The 21,368-nt window shown below is 37.9% G+C and overlaps 1 protein-coding gene across 1 annotated transcript in view; it reads left to right on the forward strand.

Annotated features, from left to right (window-relative positions):
* Window positions 1-21,368, forward strand: part of LOC104050918 (dynein axonemal heavy chain 5) — a 178,554-nt gene that overhangs the window by 22,498 nt on the left and 134,688 nt on the right. Inside the window, exons 12-30 of the mRNA XM_064443197.1 lie at window positions 284-465; window positions 2,304-2,423; window positions 3,126-3,327; window positions 6,339-6,434; window positions 7,130-7,303; window positions 7,397-7,486; window positions 8,159-8,314; window positions 9,298-9,437; window positions 11,061-11,212; window positions 12,991-13,198; window positions 14,002-14,089; window positions 14,206-14,329; window positions 14,443-14,606; window positions 15,779-15,871; window positions 17,003-17,206; window positions 17,791-17,871; window positions 17,955-18,359; window positions 18,518-18,636; window positions 20,888-21,024. Coding sequence (XP_064299267.1) covers window positions 284-465; window positions 2,304-2,423; window positions 3,126-3,327; window positions 6,339-6,434; window positions 7,130-7,303; window positions 7,397-7,486; window positions 8,159-8,314; window positions 9,298-9,437; window positions 11,061-11,212; window positions 12,991-13,198; window positions 14,002-14,089; window positions 14,206-14,329; window positions 14,443-14,606; window positions 15,779-15,871; window positions 17,003-17,206; window positions 17,791-17,871; window positions 17,955-18,359; window positions 18,518-18,636; window positions 20,888-21,024 — 2,935 coding nt within the window. The remainder of the gene's footprint in view (window positions 1-283; window positions 466-2,303; window positions 2,424-3,125; window positions 3,328-6,338; window positions 6,435-7,129; window positions 7,304-7,396; window positions 7,487-8,158; window positions 8,315-9,297; window positions 9,438-11,060; window positions 11,213-12,990; window positions 13,199-14,001; window positions 14,090-14,205; window positions 14,330-14,442; window positions 14,607-15,778; window positions 15,872-17,002; window positions 17,207-17,790; window positions 17,872-17,954; window positions 18,360-18,517; window positions 18,637-20,887; window positions 21,025-21,368) is intronic.

Raw genomic sequence — 21,368 nt, forward strand, 5'->3', positions numbered from 1 at the left:
GCAAATGCCCTGTGGGGCTGGTTACAACAATGGAAGCAAAACAACTGGGAGCGCAGAGGCAAACCCATCTGGGCTGCTGCATTGTGTCAAGATATTGCTGCCTGGGTAGAGAACCTGGTTGTGAAAGTACATCATGTGGATGCTCACGTCTCCAAAAGCAATGTGTTACATTCAAAAAGATACTTATCCACTGACAAACATATTCCCAGAGCTGCCACATTTGCTGTTGTGTTAATTTTTAAGAAATTTGAATTGCTGACTTTCCCTTTTTTTCCTGTTGTAGGTAACAATGATGGAACAGGTACCCAGTTTAATGAACACCATCTGTATGATCTACTGTACATCACCATACTACAACACATCAGAGCACATGACATGTCTTCTTCTTAAAATCACTAATCAAATGATTAACACATGCAAGACGTATCTATGTGAAGGTGTTTCAAAAATCTGGGATCTGGACAGGTGATAAAATTTTAATAATTTCATCTTCTTTTGTTAACTCTAGAAGTAAAATTGTAGATTAATCACCAAAATTATTAAAAGGTAAATTTAAGTAGCCCCTTGTCCTCCTACCAGTGCCAATGAGGCACCTTAAATTTAAAAAGCTGGATTTACTCTAAGTTTTTAGTTAGACATGCCAAAGTTTTGTTCTTAATTTCTGTTGTTTTTGTTACAGCTATTAGTACAGCAAGAGTCCCTGGTTTTCAGCAAATGTTAGGCACTATTCAGAAAATGAACAAAAAGTTTGCCTCAGCTCCAAGGAGCTTGCAGTCTGAAATGTAAGAAGTAAATGGTGAGATGGGGGGAGGAAAAAGGGCTGGAGAAAAGCCAGGAATCATGCAGTGTTGGTCAGCTGGAAAGACAGTGTTTTCAGCAAACCTTGTGACGCCCTTGGGTGTTTTGTAAGCATCACTGCCAGGAGGACTAAGGGAGACATTTCAAGAAAGGGACGAGTTAGTTGCTCTATGGCTTCTTCCAAGGAGCTGCTCCCAAGTGCTACATACAGCATAAGTGGAAGCACAGAAGTGTTTGTATGAAACTTAACAAGTGGGTGGTGAGTGCTGATGTCACTGGCAAAACAAATGTATCTGAAGGATCAGAAGTTAAGTGGAGGTAGCCTAGGAAGAGCACATACTATAAGAACAATTATTTTCATGCGAAAGAAAAGGGGGAAACCATAGAAAGGGGTTAAGATGAGCATGACTTCTAAACTTATCAGCTAGGAAAGTAATGATTGGAACAGTCTCTTGAAAGAGTATAGTTGGAGCAAGATTATGGTTACTGAGGTGAGAAGGTAAAGGTCTTACAAACTTCATCAGGACATAGCCAGTCAGGATGTCTCTGCTTAAATTCCAGCCAAGTCAAAGGTGACACTGAGGTAACACGCTAGGAGACATAAAAGTAAATCTACCAAGTAATTTGGATTTCTCCTGTATTTTGGTGTGGGTAAAGGGAAGCTTTTCGGAAATTATCTGTAAACAATTAAGTACTGTCTATGTTTATTCTAAAGCATTAATGTAAATAAAAGTAGAATGCATTTTTTGTTTGTTCTAGCTGAACTTATTTTTGAGACGTTCTTCTCATTTACTTATTTGCTGCTGCTGCTCCCATTGCAAAAGTTTCTCTCTGTCCCAGTTAGTGGTTTCAATCTATAAAGTTTAACTATCATTTTAATTCCCGTTGATCTTTCAGAAGATGAAAGATAAAGCCAAAGTGGAGCAACAGTCTTGGGAAAATTGCTTATGACTGATTTCCATGCCTTATTTGTATATTTCATGTACGGTAGTACCTCAGGATTAAGGAACAACTGTGTATAAGATGTAACTATCTGTGGCCTTAGGAACTGAGATCTTCCTGGTGTGTCTTTGTAAAGAAACAAGACTTTCCTCATGCTTACTGTAGTCTGGAAAAATACCTCTCCAGCCTTGTCTGCTTAGAAAACAACAGAGAAACAAACGAAGAAAAAAACCCATCAGCACTACCAAAGTTACAGAGGATGAGAAATGGCTAAACTGCAGGCACTCAGTAGCCAGGGTTTACCTGATATAAGTCCTTTCAGGACTATGCTGTGAAAGTTTTGGGTTGATGACAATAAAACCTAAACTTACAAATATCCAATCCAGATAACAAACTTAAAATCTTGTAATGTAACCCTCATATTTTGCGTTTTTCAGGTAATGTATAATTTTGTGTTCTTATTTTGCAAAGTTGCGTATCTGACTCAAATGTTCTGTCTTTGTTTATACTCTTTTGAAGACCTCCTTAGGATGATTTTCTGTCTTCTGTGCTTTTTTCCTCAGGCAAGAATTGCTAAAGAGGATACAACAATGCATTTCCCTCAAAGAACAGTACCAAGCATCCTTTCAGAGAATTAGGGAGGCACTAAAGGAAAATCCAAGTGACAGGCAATTTGATTTCAGGTAAATAATTCACTCTAATATTGAATCATATTCATTTATACAGTTTATAAATGAGATGTCATTATATCTGCTGGCTAGCAGAAAAGCTAAATACTCAGTTAAAATATAGTATTTATTATAATCAGAACATGACCTTGCAGAGGTTTCTTCTTTTTGTTCAGGATAAGCCAGTGGCAAGTTTTTGCCAGTCACTTGTTGATTTAGCAGATGTCCAAGGGGACTTCAGGGGAATTTATGCATGTGTTAATTTAATACATATGTTTATGTACAGTCTGAAATCCCAACAAATTTGAGTCATGAATATAAGTGAAAGGACTCCATGGCAATTTAGTCAGCTTTGGGCTGGGCTGACTATCACAATGCCAAGGGCAGTTCTACCTGTATTGGCACTTAAAGCGTGGAGCGTTTCTTAGTATTGTACATTCACATTTTGATCTCCTGCAAATGTCTTGCTTACAAGAGTAACTCCTGTAAAATGTGGTAAAGGCTTTTAATTGACATATATAAGGATTAAGCATTTTCTGGTTTATATCTATTAATTTCAAATGGTTTTTACTTGATTTGTAATTATTACAGCATAGATTTTTTTAATGTGAAACTTGGTAGCAGTTCCAGAAGAATATATGTGGTTTAAATATACGTGGTTAAAAATATTACAAATAGATCTGCATAACATTCCCTCTGTTGCTTTTTTATTGTTAGTGAAAACTACATATTTGGAAAACTTGATACATTCTGTAAACGTTTGGAGAAGATTTCAGACATGAGCAATATTATGGAAAGCCTTTTAGAGCTCCAGCGTATAAAAATAGAAGGTATTGAAGAGATCAGTACTCGTTACCAGAGCATTGCTACAAACACCAAATCCAAACAGTATGATGTTCTGGATCACAGAAAAAAAGAGGTATATACGTTCAGCACTTGTCTGACAATCACTCCCTTAATTCTATGCTTTTCACAGGAGTTATGTGAAGAAGATTAAATTTTATAGCAATGCACATAGTATTTTGCTGTAATAATAATACTTTCATATCTTGTAACACAATTTGAAAGTGTTTGGGTAAATTTGGCTTTTATTTCAAATAGTTTTGTTATTTTTTGATAAATTAGGTTTTGTGTGACAGATAATGCTACAAACAACTTTTCCTAAACTTGTTTGTTTTGAGATGCGTGTATTTTGAACTGCAGACTGCAGACTAATTCAGGCAGGTCAATGCATTAAATACAGTTTATCTAGTTGTAAGAGTTACTCAGTGTTAATGAAAATATTTGGTGGAATAGTAAAAGCAGTATTATCATAAAGGTAGCAATGACACTTCGATGAACATTTTAGGAGGAGAATTGAATGATATCACGCCCAGCGCTGAGCAGGGTGGTAAAAAATGAAGTGGCTTTTCAAGTGCTCCAGACTCATGTTTTAACACATCCTGCACATGCTGGAATTGAACTGGGGTTTTTTTGAGCTGTAGCCTGCTTGCTTTGGAGGATTGATAGCCTCACAACAGAAGTGCTAGAAATGTTGAATTACTCTCCCACCTTCCTGAACTGTAGCTTGCAACTGTCAGGAACTTGCCTTTAAACATTTCAGTCTATAGTGCCTTTGGCTTTCTTCTAATTGGCTGATGGCTTACATTTCTGTAACACTTGCTGTGTGGTTCTTTTCTGAAAGAGAATGTTTACTGGTAACTGGAATTTGAAGGTGTTTAAAAATTGCCTGGCTTTTCTACACCTAAATGGTTGGAGCAATGTATATTCTGGACTATTTTCCCAAGCTTGTGGAGTGCTTTCTTCAAGAAGTTTGTACTGAACTCTTTTTGTAGGTCCTTAGTCTTTTGGACTTTTAAGAAAAATTATTACAGATAAATACCCAAGTTATCTTGGATAAATACTCTATTTCTAGTTAGCAGCTGCTGAATTTGGTAGCCCAATAGAGGGGAGACTGTTGCAGTTCCATGTCCCCAGGTCCACTGAGCTGAGGCTGAGCGTGCAATTCCCAATAGGCATGCATGTACACACAGTACATTTATACACAGGTCTGGTCACTCAGCTCAACACAAACTGAAAACACAGCAATTACATAATACCAAACAGTACTAATGGGCCTCATCTGTACCCCTCTGGCGGGAGGAAAGCCTGTAAGTGGAAAATACATATACATGGATCCCTTCAGTAGCTGGTCTTACACACTCACTCTGTCCAACAGCTGGCCCCTGGATACCCAGGTCTCCCTAGTTCCTGGACTTAGAATCCCCCACCCAAGGCCCACAGCCCCGCTCCAATTGCTGGTACTCAGACTATACACACACACACATGCACAGACACATGCACTATGGCTCCCTCCAGCAACTGGTCTTAGACAATCAGTCTGCCCTCTACCTGACCCCTGGATCCCCTTGCTGTCCTGGCTGCTGACACACAGAGATGCACACATGCAAACAGTTCTTTCTTGTAGCTGGTCCAGGCTTATAACCTTACCAGTAGCTGACCTTCAGACCCTACCATCTCTCTGGTAGCTGGCTTGGGCCTCCTGGTCCCTCTGGTAACCAACTCTTAGACAACTCTTGTCTCTTTACTACCCAGTGCAGACTTATGGCGGCTCCAACACTTGGTTCCCCAGCCTCTGTCCTATTTGCTGCCTAGTCTGGCTTGGTATTCTCTAACCATTATATGTGACACACCTGCTCACCCAGTATGCACATGCTCCATTGTTTCTAGTTGCTATGATCCGTGGTTCTTACCCTGTGGTTGATGCTTAGACCTCAATGCACTCCAGTCTCTCCAGTTGCTGACTCTTACAGGTGCACATGTCCCAGTGACCCATGGTCTCCACAGAATTATAGTATGGTTTGGGTTGGAAGGGACCTTTAAAGATTATCTAGTCCAACTCCCCTGCCATGGGCAGGGACATCTTCAACTAGATCAGGTTGCTCAAAGCCGTATCCAGCCTGACCTTGAACACTTCCAATGATGGAGCATCCACAGTTTCTCTGGGCAACCTGTTCCAGTGTCTCACCACCATCAGTGTAAGAAAATTCTTCGTTATGTCCCATCTAAATCAACACTCTTTTGGGTAGATTTAAAACCGCTACCCCTTGTCCTATCACCACAGGCCTTGGTAAAAGTCTCTCTTCATCTTTCTCATAAGCTGCCTTTAAGCCCTTCCACTCCAGTTGCTGGTACATAGGCTCCCACACACAGAAGAGAGAACCCTTTCACCCATAAAAATTGTTAGAAAGGGAGATAAGTAAGAAGAGAAAACAGACTGTGCTGATCAGGTACAGGGCACGGCCAGAGAAGTGTACTGACCCAGCAACCTGCTCACATGTGACAGATGCCTTTTATCCCATCATGCCTCCATTTTTCCACACTTGTTCCTCCCACAAACCACACTGATCCCTGCCTTTGCTTCTTCCCTAACTCCCATAATACGTTTTGTGTAGTTCCAAAATGCTCTTCCCTAGTAAACTGTAATGAGTCCCTTATCTCCTAGCCAATAACCTCCTTTAACCTATAAGGTCTCTAGAGAGCCTGCCAGTTTGCTCATCTTCATGGCTTGCATACCTAGACATTGAGCTGAGCGCTCTCCTGTGGCAGTGCTGGGAGTAGCTGGTGAGTGTGTTCTGTTTGCGCTGATGAGGTTATTAATTTCCTCTGCCTGTTCTTGTTCCTCTGTATTCCTTTGTGTTCATGAAGATGAGGCTTTAATCATATAACCTAACACTTCTTATTTTTGTTTGCTTTGCTTAGAACCTAAATGCCTTTGTTACTGGCGGTGTCCCTGTTCTCTTTAATTCAGTGCTGGACACATGTTCTGGGCAGATAAAGAAAATTCCATAAAAACTTCAGGGAAAGAATTTTCTATGAAATGAAAGCAACACTATAGATTATTTTCTTTTTTCTTTTACTCTTTTCTAGTTTGAAAAAGATTACCTTGAATTTAAGAACCAAATTGCAGCATTGTATGAATCCATACAGGAATTTGTGGATTCCTGGTTTGAGAAGACCCTAACTGTAAGTAATTTTACAAATGCAAATCCCTTGTTCTGGTGCTCAGAAAGGCTGAGTACCCAAGTACCCACAGCTCCTACTGAACTCCTTTATTACTGCCAGTGTTCTATACTGTGCTGGTGGCTGCTTGAGATAATGTAGGAGGACATCAAACCTATTACAAGGGTTCTAGAAGTCACTTGCAAAAGCGTTGGAAGATAATGTTCACTGTTACTTGCTGCCAGTTTCTGAATTTTATCTTCTTTCTTCATCCTGGTGTTCCCCATGCTTCCGGTTGCATTTCTAAGTTATTCCTGTGTAATTTCTGCCATCTGTTACCTTAATGTCAATACTGTTCATTGGTTCAGGCCCTGGTCATTGTATGAGATGTTAATAAAGCATGAGTAAGGGTGTAGGTGTTCAACCACAACTGTTGGCAGAAAAAAAGAGTGATGATTTGAGAGTCAGAAAAATTTAAATATTCCAGTATACTGTACTGGTAGCAGTTTCTTGGTTCACAGTATGGTAAATATATTCTAAATGGGACAAAATACAGAAGTAAAATTCACTAACTCATCTGGATGGAGTTTTCTGTGTTTCTTAGAAAACAACTTGCAAACTTACATAACTTATATAATGAACTAGAAAAACAATTTATACACAATGACTTTCCGAACTATTAACATCTTCTGGACTAAATGCTCCATCCTCTTTTTTAGACTGAACAGATGCTGGGACTTCTGATGAAGCTTGAACAAATAGGAGAAAATCATATTGATCTTAGTGAAAAATATACCATTGTCCTTCATCAGTACAGCCAAGATTTAGAGTTTGTTCAAAAACTCTACCAGAAGCAAAAAGAAAATCCACCTATACCACGTAATATACCACCAGTAAGAATGAAATAAATGAGGGAGAAAAATGACTTTGTGTCTTGACTGTTTTTAAGTTAATGGAAATATAACCTCATATCTTCTGTGTTTTAGGTAACAGGGAAGATTATGTGGGCTCAGCAGTTATACAGAAAAATTGACCATCCAATGACATTCCTTAAAAAGAAAACCACGCTTCTCAAGGTTGGAAATTAGCAGAGGAGGATTTCTGCTAAGCTTTCAAGCACGTTATTAACAGACACATGATTTATTTTTATACTCCTAAGCTCACTTTAGTAGCAACTTGTATTCAAGCTCATCCAACAGGATTGGTGTTAGTGTTTGCTCCAGGATTTTAATTCCTTTTTGCAGCATTATTATTCTGCACCTCAGGACAGTTACTTCCCCTGAGACATTAAGGTGATGACTTAGGCTGGTACTTTTGTCCCTTCTGGGACTTCACTCATGTTAATCCTGATAGTAGCACTGTTGGCAATGTACCTATCTAAGCTTAGAGCCTTCTGCCTGCTGTGCTCTGTAATGAAGAGGACTGAGATATTTAACCTCAAACACTAGCCACACTTCAGAATGTAATTTTACAGCTTTCTCAATGGGACAATGGTGCCTTGTGTAGGTCATAGTATAGACTTTGTTTTATGAGCAAGACCAGGGCGAAAAATCAGGATGTTATGTTATGTTATTTGTGTTATTTCTCTGTCTTACCTTATCTCTAAAATAGGATAACTTAAAGCTTTCTATTTGTTTTCTTTTCTTGATGGTGATGAGGAAAAGCCTAGTGGAAGGCATTTCTACTATGTTAAAGTCACTGAATTGTTTAAGTGGTGTTTGCATTTTTTTCTCCCCCTTGAATGGCAGACATTGGAAATGAAAAACGTTGTTAAAAGCTACAATAAAATGGCTGCAGTTCTTTTGGAATTTGAATTTATTTATCATAGAGCCTGGTGCAGGTTTGCTGACCAGGCTAGAAATGCTCTGTGTGCTTCCTTACTTGTCAGGCACCCAGAAACCAAGGTAAATATGATTTATTCTTTGTATTACTGTTGCATTGTTTAGTATTACACTTACTGCTTTAATCATATCACAGATAGACAAGCATAGCATTAAAATAATCTTAAGGGGGTTAAAAATATGAACTACTCGAATTGGTATATATTTTTTTTCCTTTTTCTATATATTCGTGGTACAGACTTCATCATGTCCCTTCTTCCTAAGGCTCCTGCCTCATTCAGGGAATAAAAGAGGCAGTACCTAGCAAATACATATCTATTATTAATTTATCTACATCTTTTTAGATATTGTTTCATGTTTTATTTCCCATATTAACCAAAATTTTACTCAAGGAAGGATTTTTTAACTAGATCATGGTCTTTTCTGTAGTGGTTAACTTCACTGTGTTGAGTATATTGCAATCATTCATGAATTTGTTTTCAAAGCTGCTTGCTGAGACAGAAAATCTTGCCATTCTTACTTCACAGATTATCTTTTCTGCTGTAGTGCAGAGAAATTATGATTACAATGTGGCATTTTTTAAACTAATGATTCCATAATGGACAACTAGATCCTAGTTTTCAAATTTATTTAGCATCTTAATAGCTTTTAGTGCCCACAAAAGTGTAAAGAGATCAACCTTCACACCATTTCTCCCCAGTCTACCGATGGAAACAGATGAAAAGGCAAATTAGTTTCCACAGGGTGTAGGTGCAGAACTAGAATTAAATTTAAGAAGTCACAGGAGCCAACTGGTTTGGTCACGCTGAAGTAGTCACACAAAACTGAAATCAGTGTAATATAGTAGTTGATTAATACTTTGGAAAATCCAGATATTTGTAGAGGAGGATGAAGATCTGTGTAGAAACATGGGTATCCATTTTAAAAATCTTCTTCAGTCATTTCCATCTTGTTCTATGTTCTAGTTATATCACGCTACATGTAACTACCAAACTACTGCCTTATTTTTTATTTCTTTTCTTTCCCCCCTGTACTGCTACATGAAGGAAATACTTGTAAACTTGGACCCAGTGGTCCTGGAAGTACTTTATGAAACAAAATACCTGAAAAAAATGCATTTTGAAGTTCCAGATATTGTCCTTGGCTTGTGTGCAGATGAAGAACAGATTAAAAGGCATCAAATGGAGTGAGTGAACATTTTTTGGATTCGATTCTCATTTCCAGATGGGAATCTGTAGCTTTGAATCTGTTGCATATGCTTTTGATTTCTTGTAATTTTTCTCTTTGATGGAGTTTAATTGAAATTTAATTGATTTCCCCTGCATTTCCATAGTAATACTGGAAACATGTAGTTGTGTCTGTCTCCACAAATACCTCATTACTAGAAAATGCCTACATTCTTTTGTTTTGTTACTGCAACAGCTGCTCTGTAAGTGGGGCTTCTAGGTACTTCTCAGTCATCTATGCACTCTAACAAAGGGATTACACTCCAAAATATTACAGTTAACATCCAAAGCTTTTTTGTGTTAGAAAAACAAGCTTGAATTTACCGCTTGATTAAGGTACAACCCAAACATTTGTATAGGTAATACATCACCCAAGTTATAATATGCTCTTCATGTTGAATATCTGAAATAACTTTTGCTGATTTTGAATAATTTCTTTCTGCTTCTTGTAACAGTCCAATTCTATGCTGGAAGAGTTCTTTTCATTCTCAGGGATACTGATTTTTAATTCTCTAACTCTAAGCAAGGATGATAGGTCTTAAAAAGGTCATCCTTTGTGAGGAGTGTTCTTTAGATAATTTTTAAATAGAAGCGGACAAAAAGAGACAAAGTTCAAGAAGTTTCATAAACACTTGAATTCAACCCCTCCTGCCATTTTCTATTGTTAAAGCTTTCAGTCTTTCGTTCTTATAATGTGACATTTTTCATTAATTATCCATAGAGTGTTTTAGGACAAACATTTCTAATGTGCAAGGCAAACTCGATGTGCTACAGTCCTCTAAAAATCAACAGCCCCAACTTTTGCCATCCAAGAGAAACAAAAAAGTACAGAAAATGTTTGCAATAAAAAAATATCCAAACTTACTTTCTATTCTAAAAATGACTTCAGACTGAATCCCCAGCCAAAGAATAAATATTCAGAGACTTTAGATTTTTGCTTAAGCAACACAGGAAGAACGCTTCTGGGTATATTGCAAATGAGTTATCTCAGTATAGAGTTGTAATGATGTTTAAAGTCATGGTTTTAATCTGGCACAGAACACAGCTATTACACTTTTTTTTTGCAGCAGCAGTTTTTGTAAGGAACCCCTTTTGTATCTTTGACTTCTGAGTTGTGTTTGCTTCTAATTCTTGTTTATGCAGCTTCATTGTGTAGCTCCATTTTCATGGAACTATATTGGTAAGTCTTGATTCAGAATTTGGCCTCTTTTTCTTTGGGATTTGGTGTCCTAAGTGGTTTGAATGTTGCTTTTTTTATAAGCAGTGTAATTTCATACCATGACTTGTGAGATAGGAAGAAGGGAACAAAAATACTGTTTTCAATGTCCTGGTTTTTTATTGCAATTAATTTTCCTTGGAAGAGAGTTTCTTGGAATTGATCACAGTCACTTTGCTGGAGGTGCTTATTTCCCCAGTCCGGTTCTGCTGTTAGTGGGGAGAACGAGGCTTAGTTTGAGGGAAGAGTTCTTAGTTTTAACATGGGATCAGAACTTGCAAATCTTATTAACAGAAAACATGTCCAAACTTCTGTATGTTTCAAATATCTGAATTAAGCACATTCTAAACATGATCATGTCTTGCAGACTCCAGAATCTGTTGATCAATTACAAAGAGTGTCTGAATGGGGTTCCTGTTGTGCTGAAACCACTGATGAAACCATTCATAGGACAGGTTGAGGATGCCCTTACACCAGGCCTGATACAGCTGTCATGGACTTCTTCAAACATCAATAAGTGTATGTAGTAGGAAAAGAAGTTGTGAACTGTTGATGCTGTTATGTGGTACCTCCCAGATATTTCCTTGTTGGTTTTAGGAAGAGCACTCCATCTATATGAGGGGAAAACATGCTTGTAAATCAGTTTTCAGCTGAAGTAGGTTGGTGTTAGGCTTTCACTTTTCTTCTTCAAAATGAAAAGCAATAAGATAAACTGGAACAGATGCAGCTGTTCCGAAAGTGAAATAGGGCACGGGTTTGTGCAGCTGTTCATTTGTGACTCTGCCATGTGGCACCAGTGCACGGGGCTCTAAGGCTTAAGGCAGGGCGGGTCACCTTTTAGGTTTACTTGACCTTTGCCTGACCAGAGCACAAAAAAACAATGGCAAGTATTTTTTATGGTTTTTGGTTGGTCGGTTGGTTGGTTGGGTTTTTTTATAGCTCTAAAATGAATTTTTGTGTTTGGTTTGCATAGTTTAGTAACACATCATAAGGAAGGTCTTTGCAATATTATTTATTTATTTATTCATTTAGGTACTTTCTGCACTATGTTAAGTATCTGAATAGCTATAATTCAGGTTTTAATGGTTCTTTGGACCAGGATTTGCTCTGGTGGAAGCTGGCCTTTTTTGACAAGCTAGAGGTTATGCAGCAGGACTATCTGGGGTACCTCTTGTATCCTGCTGCTGCAGCTGAAGTGGAATCACCCCCCAAAGTGAATGCTTTTCTTGAATACAACGTATGTTTTTGAAGATGTGCAATGTCTAACATGCCCAGAATGCACGTTGGACTCTTAAAAATTTGTTCAGTGTTTACAAAATAACTCTGACCTGCCAGTGATGTGCTGAATTCACTGTGCTCGAGCTTAATGTCTTAAGTGCCTTAATCCATATGTGGAAGTATGGGGGCCCATGGTTGCCTTCTAGACTAAAACTCAGGAGGGCGAAAAAATGGATTTAGGACCACCTAATTAATATATTAAAAAAAAAGGCTAGGGAATCAGATGGATTATTTGTCTGTTTTAGTCAATAAAAAAGACAAGCTCCATCATTAACTTCTTAATAGGGATAAATTATGTTTTCCACTTAAAGCATCAGCAGCTGAACACCACTGTCACACTGCTGTGTCTCAGATATCATAGTGATTTCTTTCTACGTAGAGTAAGAAATGGTATTGGTGATTCAAATGACACTGTCTTGTGGTAACAAATACAAAGACAAAGAGTGTCAGGTGACATATTTCCTTCTTCTTTGCAATGAAAAGTATGAAAGACAGAGAAATAATTTTTCCAGTCTACTCAGAAAAAGTCCTATTTACCTAGTCTATAAACACATCTGTTAAAGCACTTAGTTTCTTTCTTTCCAAAGTAAGTTAGTTCATAACATGAAAGAAGATCAGTATGTAATCTTGGCTAGAAGAATATTAACTATTGAATTTATAAGTTAACTGCAATTATAATAGTACTGGATTTCACTGTGCAGGTATGTAGATGGACCAAAGTAATTTTTGGACAGTTGTATCCTTTCTGTTTTCCATTGTATTTTGTTGACCCGTTTCATTACAATGTTCTTCAATACAAAAAAGAGATATTTTGAAGGCTAGGGTACTATATATTATAAATTGGTTTCCTTTAAAGACTCCAAAGTAGAGTAAGTCCATCATGTTTCTATTTCAGGCCTTAATTGCATATTTCACTGCCATTAAATCCTCATTTTATTGTAATACCTGGGGGCATGTGTGTGTGATTTAAGAGGTCTGTATTTTGCATCATTTGTTTTCATTTTGTTTTCCTTGTTTAGTTATTGATAGCGTTTATAGTACCCTGAGGGAGTTGGACTATGTAGTCAAGGAAGCGGCAGATACTCTGGAATGCAGAATTGAAAGAATTCTGGAGGATATGTCAAACACTGCTCTGATAATTTTGCCAGAAGATGAACCTATAGATGTGCTTTCATTCCTGGAACAGACAGAAAAGCTTGCTGTCTCTGCTGCTCACAAACTGTCTCAGTAGGTTTACTAATTGCACAGATTTCAGGGCCATATTTGGGAGGGATTATTTATTTTATGTATTACTTTTCTGTGCATAGAGAGTTTACTTGTGAAAATTTTTTCAACAGACTACTAGTCTAAAGCAAAATAGTGGTCTCAGGATGCAGTGGAGAAACTCCCAAGTATCTTGAACACAGCAGGTGTAAAATTGCAAGAGTAGTGTTTAGCATTTTGTATTTTTCTTCTTACAGCATTCTAATCATCAAGAAAAATGAAGATGGATAGGACTTGCAATCTCATCCCCATAATTGTTTGATGCTTAATGCTAGCTAGCTAATGTAAGACTTACCATTCTCTCAGTGCTGCAATTTTTTTGCTTATGCTTATTTTCCAAGTTATAGCAGAATAGCTGTTCATTTTGTCTCCAAAAAGATGTCTATGCTCATTGTGCAAAATAAGATACCTTCTATTTATTTTTTTTTACTAATTCTGATTTCACAGATTATCTTACTGCATCATCATGATAATCCTCTTTTATTAACTACAGCTGGAAAATAACAGTTTTTTCTTTAATTATTATGAAGTCTGGTTAAATCAGATATAACAGTCTGACAAATGGGTTTCTTGGTAGCCTCCATATCTTAATGTCTTACATTCTTCGTATGCCCAAGCAATAGGAACAAACTGAAAAGTATGAGGGTATTTCCCTGCACATACGATTCTTCACAGTGCAGTAGGACTGGGGGTGTGTGCCTGACAAATAACAAGGGATATTCTTTATGTTTAATTCTGTGTGGGTGACTGTAAGGTTGTTTTTCTAGACAGAGTCAGCAAGTGGAATGCTCCGTGTATGAACTGATAGATATTCTTAAGCACAGGCTGAAAGCAGATGCCGGAAGAACTCCGGAGGTAAGACCTCTCCAGTGTAAAAAGTAACCTTTTATAACATAGTCAGATACTTGATATTTCACTTACATGCTGGATAATATGGTTATTTTCCTGAGAATTTCCCTTTAACTCTTCAGGATTCATATGCCTGTACACATCTTGACATGAAACAGAAAACACGCTGCCAAGAATGCCTGTCCTGTTGTTGCTATAATCTGATGGGACAGCTTTGCCAGAAGAATACTGACTCTCTAGTCAGATGTGAGCCTGTCTTTTTCAGATATGTTCAATTTTTTCATATCACTTTAAATTTTTTTTCCTAAACTTATTGTGGTAAAGAAAAATAACCTCACTTAAATTTTGTATTTGTTTAGGCGTGAAGATTGCTTTAGAGTCCTTAAGACACCGATTACATGTTGTTGACTCCAGGTATCAGATGACCAAGTTTGTAGAGACACAGAGGGTTCCTTTGTTCAAAGCTGAAGTTCAACTGGCTATCCCAAATGTTGTTTTGAGACCAAGTCTTGAAGATATTCAGGTAACAATATAATTGCACATCTCAGTCATTTATGGTAAAACATTTATAAATGCATTGTTTTAAAACAACATGTGCAAATTAAAACCTTATTTAAGAACTTAAAGAAAGGGAAAAAAAGATTAAAAGTCACTGGGTGCTAAGGACATGAAGCCACTGATCAGGTTTGTTATGCAGGCCTGTAGAAGGAAGTGTTTTCCTAAAAGCTCAGTAACCCTCATTCACAAACCTCTACTTAGGGGAAAAGGTTTCAAAGTGAATGCAAAAATAAAAATGAATGCCATTGATACAGCCTGATTTGACTTCCTGGTCTCCTTAAACTCTTTCAGAATATAAAACGATGTTATCAGTTTAAAGTATCATTTGTGAATCAGCATTCTGCAGCAGTGAAATGTAAAGAAAAATATTACCAGCCTGAGGCCCTAAACTGTGAAAAAATTTAAATAATCCTTTAAACTTATACTAATTCAGCAAAATTCTTACACACACAGTTACAATCTCCTGTGATGTCTGAAATTATTCACAAGGTATTAGTTGTTTATGGTGTTGATTTTTGGACTTTTCATTTAGCATTTTCACTGTCAAAATCAGTAGTTGAATTCTTTCTCAGATTTCATTTGCAGCCTTCATGGTGTTGTCAGTAAGAAATCAGACTACAAAAGTGCATTTTAAAATACCATCGATAGAAGAAGTTGTATAATAATTTATATAGCTGCCCATATGGATTATAGACAATACTATCACAAATTCAGACTAATGTGTTCAGGCATTCTGATGAGAACGTGAAAACTATTATTATTATTAATAAATAACTGTTTCTAACCAGTTTAAGGGGAAATAGTGCTATAATTGAGTTACAATCCCCAGTGATTTGTAATTACTGCTCATAAAGGTGTCTCATATACTTGTTTGAAAACCACATAAACATAGAAGGACTGTGATAAAGCTTTATGGGGTACTCTTCCCCCTTACAAAATGTATTTTGGGTGATCCTACTTAATGCTTATTAGAACATTTCCTGTGAAGATAGAAGTATAATTTTTCCATTTTGGTATTGTTTGAAGGATCCCTTCCCTCCTTTCTGTGCCTGCCCCCAGCACCCTCCCCCCCCCCCCCCCCCCCCAATTTGTCATAATATTTCTCTGTGCTCAAGGTGAATGTTTTGGTGTTTTTAGAGTGCTGTAAACAAAGCAGTAAATATCATATTATCAATAGCCAAAAATATCGCCCTGTGGAAATTTGCTTACTTACATCATAAACAGCAGCAGGTGAGTATTTTATGTTGATTATTTTAAATTGTTATTATTTTGGTTAACATTTCTTCATCTCAGAAGAATATGTTCTGTGCCAATACTTTGACTTGTAAGCTGGTGGATCCTCCTGTTAAGTGAAAGCCTAGTTGTTAATCTCTATACCCAGTAACTGAACATGAGTAATAATTCATAAACCTTATGTTTGGTGGTTTCTAATAATAAAATAAAAATTTGCTTTAAAAAAATCTTTAAAATATACTGTTCAAGTATGATGATGATGATGATAGTGCAGATAATGTGTGAAAATTGGAATTATCCATGGGTACTACTAGCTGAGTATAAATTATTATCAGTCTTCCCAGGCAAAAACTGTATTTTAAGTTAAACTTTCAGGCTGCATACAGCAGCTATAGTGCTACAGTAAATACAATGTAAATATTTTAACTGGTATTAAAATGAGCCCTAAAACCTTGGGGAGGTCTGAGGTATAGATAGAAACTGAAATTTGTTGACGTACAAAAATGCACAGTAGTGGTAGTCAGATGGCCTTAATTGTCTCCTCTGGTAACAAAATACAGATCTATGTAGATCTGTGCTGAAAAATGATCTTCCTGTTTTGTCAACCTGACATGAAAAACAGGTTGGCTCATTTCAATGAAAAAACCCCATGAAGTCCTGCAAATAAAGGATAAAAAAATAAATTAGGAGGGAGTGGGTTGAATTCAGTTTCCTCATGCAGAATTGTTCACTTATTTCCAAGCAGCCAACCTCCCACCGCCTACAGGAGCTTTTTTGGCCAAGAATAGGTATAGATTGTAATTCTACGCTAAAGCAAGCAGGATGACCTGAGCAGTTGTGCAGGAGCAGGAAACAGCACAGCTGTACTGGTATATGAAGCATATTTGACAGATGTCAGAGACGATTAATATAGAGCTCCACATGGCAACTTTTTATAAAACCAGTTTTAACACTAGAACTATAGCTCTGTAAAAATCTAAGCTAAGAACCAGGAATCTCCTGATGGATGCTTTCTCTGCACTTTGTTCTTAGAAGCATTTATTGTGTATGCATTGTTGGGCATTCTATAATGTAAAAAGAAATATAAAACTACCGGACATATGCTTTTTCTTGTTTAATTTATGCCAGATTGAACAAGCTGTTGCTGTGGAGCTAGGTGATGAGAGCAAACTCACCAGGATGGTGGCGCTGAAACCTTTAGACAAACAGATCGTCGAGCATAAGGATGTAAACAAAGTGGTGATCCAACTAAATACAATTATTTTATCTCTCAAAACTGAAGCATTGGATCTCCTGAACAGCTTTTCTGAATTTTCAGGCATCTGGAACAAGGTTATACATATTTAATAAAATATGTTGCTGTATTGTGAAATATTCTAAATAAACTGGTTTGGGTTGCATAAGACTGTGTGCTCAGCAGGGAGCATTGGCTTCATAGTAGAATCCATATACCAATAGTACCTCCTCTGTCTCCTCATGTGTTCACTAGATCTTGTCATTCTTTACCAATTAAACCTAAGGAAGAAAGCAGAAGAACAAAAGAGTATGTTGGGAGTGTAAATAAGCTTATGCTCTCATACACTTGTGCATCTTTCTCACAGCATCATGACTGCATAGGTTGTAAAAAAAAAATCATTTAGCAGAATCTGAGAAATTGCAGACTACAAAACTCTTCCTGAATATTAAACTGACTAGTTCTTCTTCAGCAACCACTGCTGAAAGCAGCTTTTCTATTTCTTCACAAAAATGATAAACTAAAGCTAGGAAATCTTTCCAGTAATAAGGATTCCAAAGCAGAAGAGAATCTGGGCTGATGGAGTTGTCTTTGTTAGGAGGTGGGTCCAGGCACGTGGTAGGATTAGAAGCTTTAGCATACCAATGCTAAATAATAATTAAAATGAACTTCTCTTATATAGGATCCAGAGGAAAAAGTAAGGGAATTTATAGATACTAAACCAACAATGGCTGAATTCCAAACTCAAATCAGATACTTTTCTGTAAGTATTATATCTTTAATAAAAATTAACTGTTCAGAGAAACTGTAGTGAAATTAAAAGCTGAACACTTGTGTTTGTCTTAGCAATTAGAAACGCAAATCAGAGAACTGCCAAATCACTGTGTGCTGGAATCAATAGATATCATGACAGAGTCATTGAAAATAGCCCTAATTCAGGAATGCCGCTCAAGACAAAGAACATTTGGATTAGCTTTGAATAATAAGTCTGCCACAGACATGGATGAAATTTATGCATTCATTGAAAATGTTAGCAAGAGGTTAAGCAGACCTATCCATGACCTTGACGATGTACGCGGAGCAATGGAAGCGCTAAAGGAAATTCGAGAGAATGAGATTAAAATTGACATGACAGTTGGACCTATAGAAGAATCTTATTCTGTGCTTCATAAGTACAATCTTCTCTTTCAAGATGGTAATACAGAAAGAGTTGATGGATTGGCTTATGCCTGGAAGAACCTAAACAGACAGGTATCATAGCTGTATTATTTCTCAAATTATATATATAGCAAAGTTATTGTCAGACTTTTTAATGTTGACATGCAGAACAAAACTATTTTCTTACTTAAAACTCCGTGCTTTTTTTCCTGCAACTTTTACACCTTTTTTTTCTCTTTGTCTACATGTAGGCACTGCAGGTTGAGGACTTGTTGCTGAAGGTACAGCCAAACATGAAAACAGATTTACTGAGTGATGTCCAAAAGTTCCAGATTGATACTGCAGAATTTTACAAAGATTATGATGAAAAGTAGGTGGCCTGTGGTGCAATACAGTTATGTTTCATTAGTGATTGTTCAAAAATGGTGTATTGGAAGGGTTCCAGAAAATAAGCACAGCACAGCCTCAATGTCTATATGACATCTGAGATAAAAGCCTGATTTCAGGATAATATAAGATGGGCAGTTACCCTTACTGTCGCAGATTCATTACCATAATTTCAAGGCTGGAGTCAGTGAAATTCCAGAAGAGTTAATAGGCTGGGGGGAAAAAAACCATCAAATTCTCACCCAGAGCTGAATTTAAATTTTTTGGGGGGTTCTAAACCTAGAAAAGCACTTAAGCAGATATTTAGTATTAAGTATGTAAGTAGTGCCTTGGATGTGACTGGAGAGTCCAGTTCTGTGTGTTTCTAAGTTCACCGAGTCTTACTCAGTCTTACTTCTAAGTTTGCTGTGGCTTTTTTTTTATTTGGATTGTGGGGTATGTGTGCTTCATTGGACACTTCTACATTAGCAGCTAAGAAGGAAAGACCGGAATATGGTTTCCTGTGATCTGTTATGGTTCTAGGACAATACATGCACTGTGTATGGTTTTTGGCATTGAAGTTCACATCAGCAGCTGACCCTAGGCATGCACTGCACACCTATAGCCTGTGGGCAGTGTGCAGCAGCTTTATGTAGAGCCTCTGCAGACTGCCTTGCTGTTATGAACAGAATTCAGTGCACACATAGAGCACACACTCCTGGAGGGCCTTGGAAGATATGTACTGTTCTCCTAGGACAGATGCTTTTGCATTGGTCTTACAAGCAGGGTGGTCCAAATGGTAGCTGTGTGTTTGGCTTCAACCTTGGCTTCACCAGGAGTGAAACTTCTTGAAGGCACACTAGCAGTGCATTTGAGCGCAAGCTTCAAGACTTTGGCTGTAGACAGAGGGTGAATTTGCACCTAAAAGCAACCTGCCAGAGCACCAAGTTGCGAATGTGGGTGCATGCATAGTGCTGCCTGTGGTTCTGCTCTCAGAGTTGTCCAGAGGAATTCATGGAAACACCCTGTGGCTGCTACCAGCTGTAGGGACCCTGAAAACATACTGCCTCCTGGAGGTTCAGCTGCCTGGGCTCAGGGCCAACATAAATCTAGTGCATCTGAGGGCTTCCCCTTTCCTTTGGGGTCAGAGCACTCCTATGCAGCTCTGCTGAGAGGCCTCAGGAAGGCTGACACTCCTTCCTGTGGGATTTGCTTTTACACTGAGACTTCACTGCTTGGCCCTCTGACCTACAGCTCCAGCGCTATCACAGCCATGCCTGTGCCTGGCCATGGACCCTACTGAGCTGAACCTGGACCCCAACGCACATACTCACTTCTCAGCCTTATCTGAGAACAGCCTGGTAACTGCTGGACTGTGTCTCATCATGGTTACCTTCACTAGACCTGCTCCTGACCCTGACTTACTGACTCACTTTCCCTGCTTGACTTTGGTCCTGTGTAATTATTGTGGACTTGTCTAAATATCTGGACTCTCATTTGAACCTGACTAACATTCCCACGCCTGCCCTTCTCTCCTTGTTCAGGTACTATGGGACCATGCCCTGGCTGCCTTTGTTGACCATGTTATTGCTTTCATCTCCTGGTTCCATTTTCCCTGCCAAGCAGCCAGCCTGCGCTGCTCTCTCATGCCCATGTGCCTGTATTTCTTTCTAGAAATAACCATGGCACAACAGATGACATACTAACAGTTCTCATCCCAAAATATTATGATGCAGCCAAGAAGTGGTCCCAGACATGAGAGCTGGGGATTACACCCAGTCCTCCAGCTGAGATGTACTCCTTAGGGCAAAATCATATTTTTCTGTTATTTTTCTGAGTGCTCAATTATGGTTCTAGTACAAGCTACCACCTGAATTATATACCTGCTGTCTTTCCCTTTTTAAGAGTATAAATGAAAGAAAAACAACCAACCCAACAATTAAAATGTATTTTACAGAAGAAAAGGAATGAAAAATAACAAAGACAAAATATCTGTACATCTTTTTAGCTCTTTGTAATATGTATGGTAACCCAGATGAATTTTATGTAGAAAGTAAATGGGGCTTTCTTTCAGGGACTACTCAATAGGTAATGTTGGGATACTGAATATACTTTGCATTTTCTCTTTTAGTGTCTAGAAAACATGTTAGAAAATACTAAATACTGTTCAGTAAGTAAGGTCTGGGTTCTGTTGTGCTTCTCTGTGAAGCCTGTATGGTTGATACTTGCACTGAATTTGTTTTGTTTTTTTACAGGGGCCCTGGTGAGGAAAATATTCCTCCCCATGAAGCAAGTGACAGATTACAGATCTTTCAAGCCAAATTTGATGAACTATGGAGGAAGTATATCTCTCTTTCTGGTGGGGAGGAATTATTTGGTCTTCCTGTTACAGGTAGCTTCTCAGGGGATATGGATACCTGGTCCTAGGCTATTAAATTTTACTTGTGGGTCCTACTAAATGTGTTCAGTGCTGGGTTCATTGTAGAAAAATTCCTTTCAGTAAATTATATTGTCTTTCTTATGAAAAGCAGCTATGTGAAACTGGCTCTCAGTCTGTACATACATAAACGTCAGGTGGACAAATATTGCACTGTTCCATGTACTTCAGGGTCCAGCTGCTTAGCTCTCTTGCTTTTTCTGTTCAGAGATAAGTACATCTCCTCTCTGTATTCTTCCATGTCCAAATTTGGGAAACATGTTGCTGAAGTACTCAAGTTGTCCCTGCTCCAGATATAT

This window comes from Phalacrocorax carbo, chromosome 2 (genome assembly GCF_963921805.1).
Source record: "Phalacrocorax carbo chromosome 2, bPhaCar2.1, whole genome shotgun sequence".
Classification (NCBI taxonomy): domain Eukaryota; kingdom Metazoa; phylum Chordata; class Aves; order Suliformes; family Phalacrocoracidae; genus Phalacrocorax; species Phalacrocorax carbo.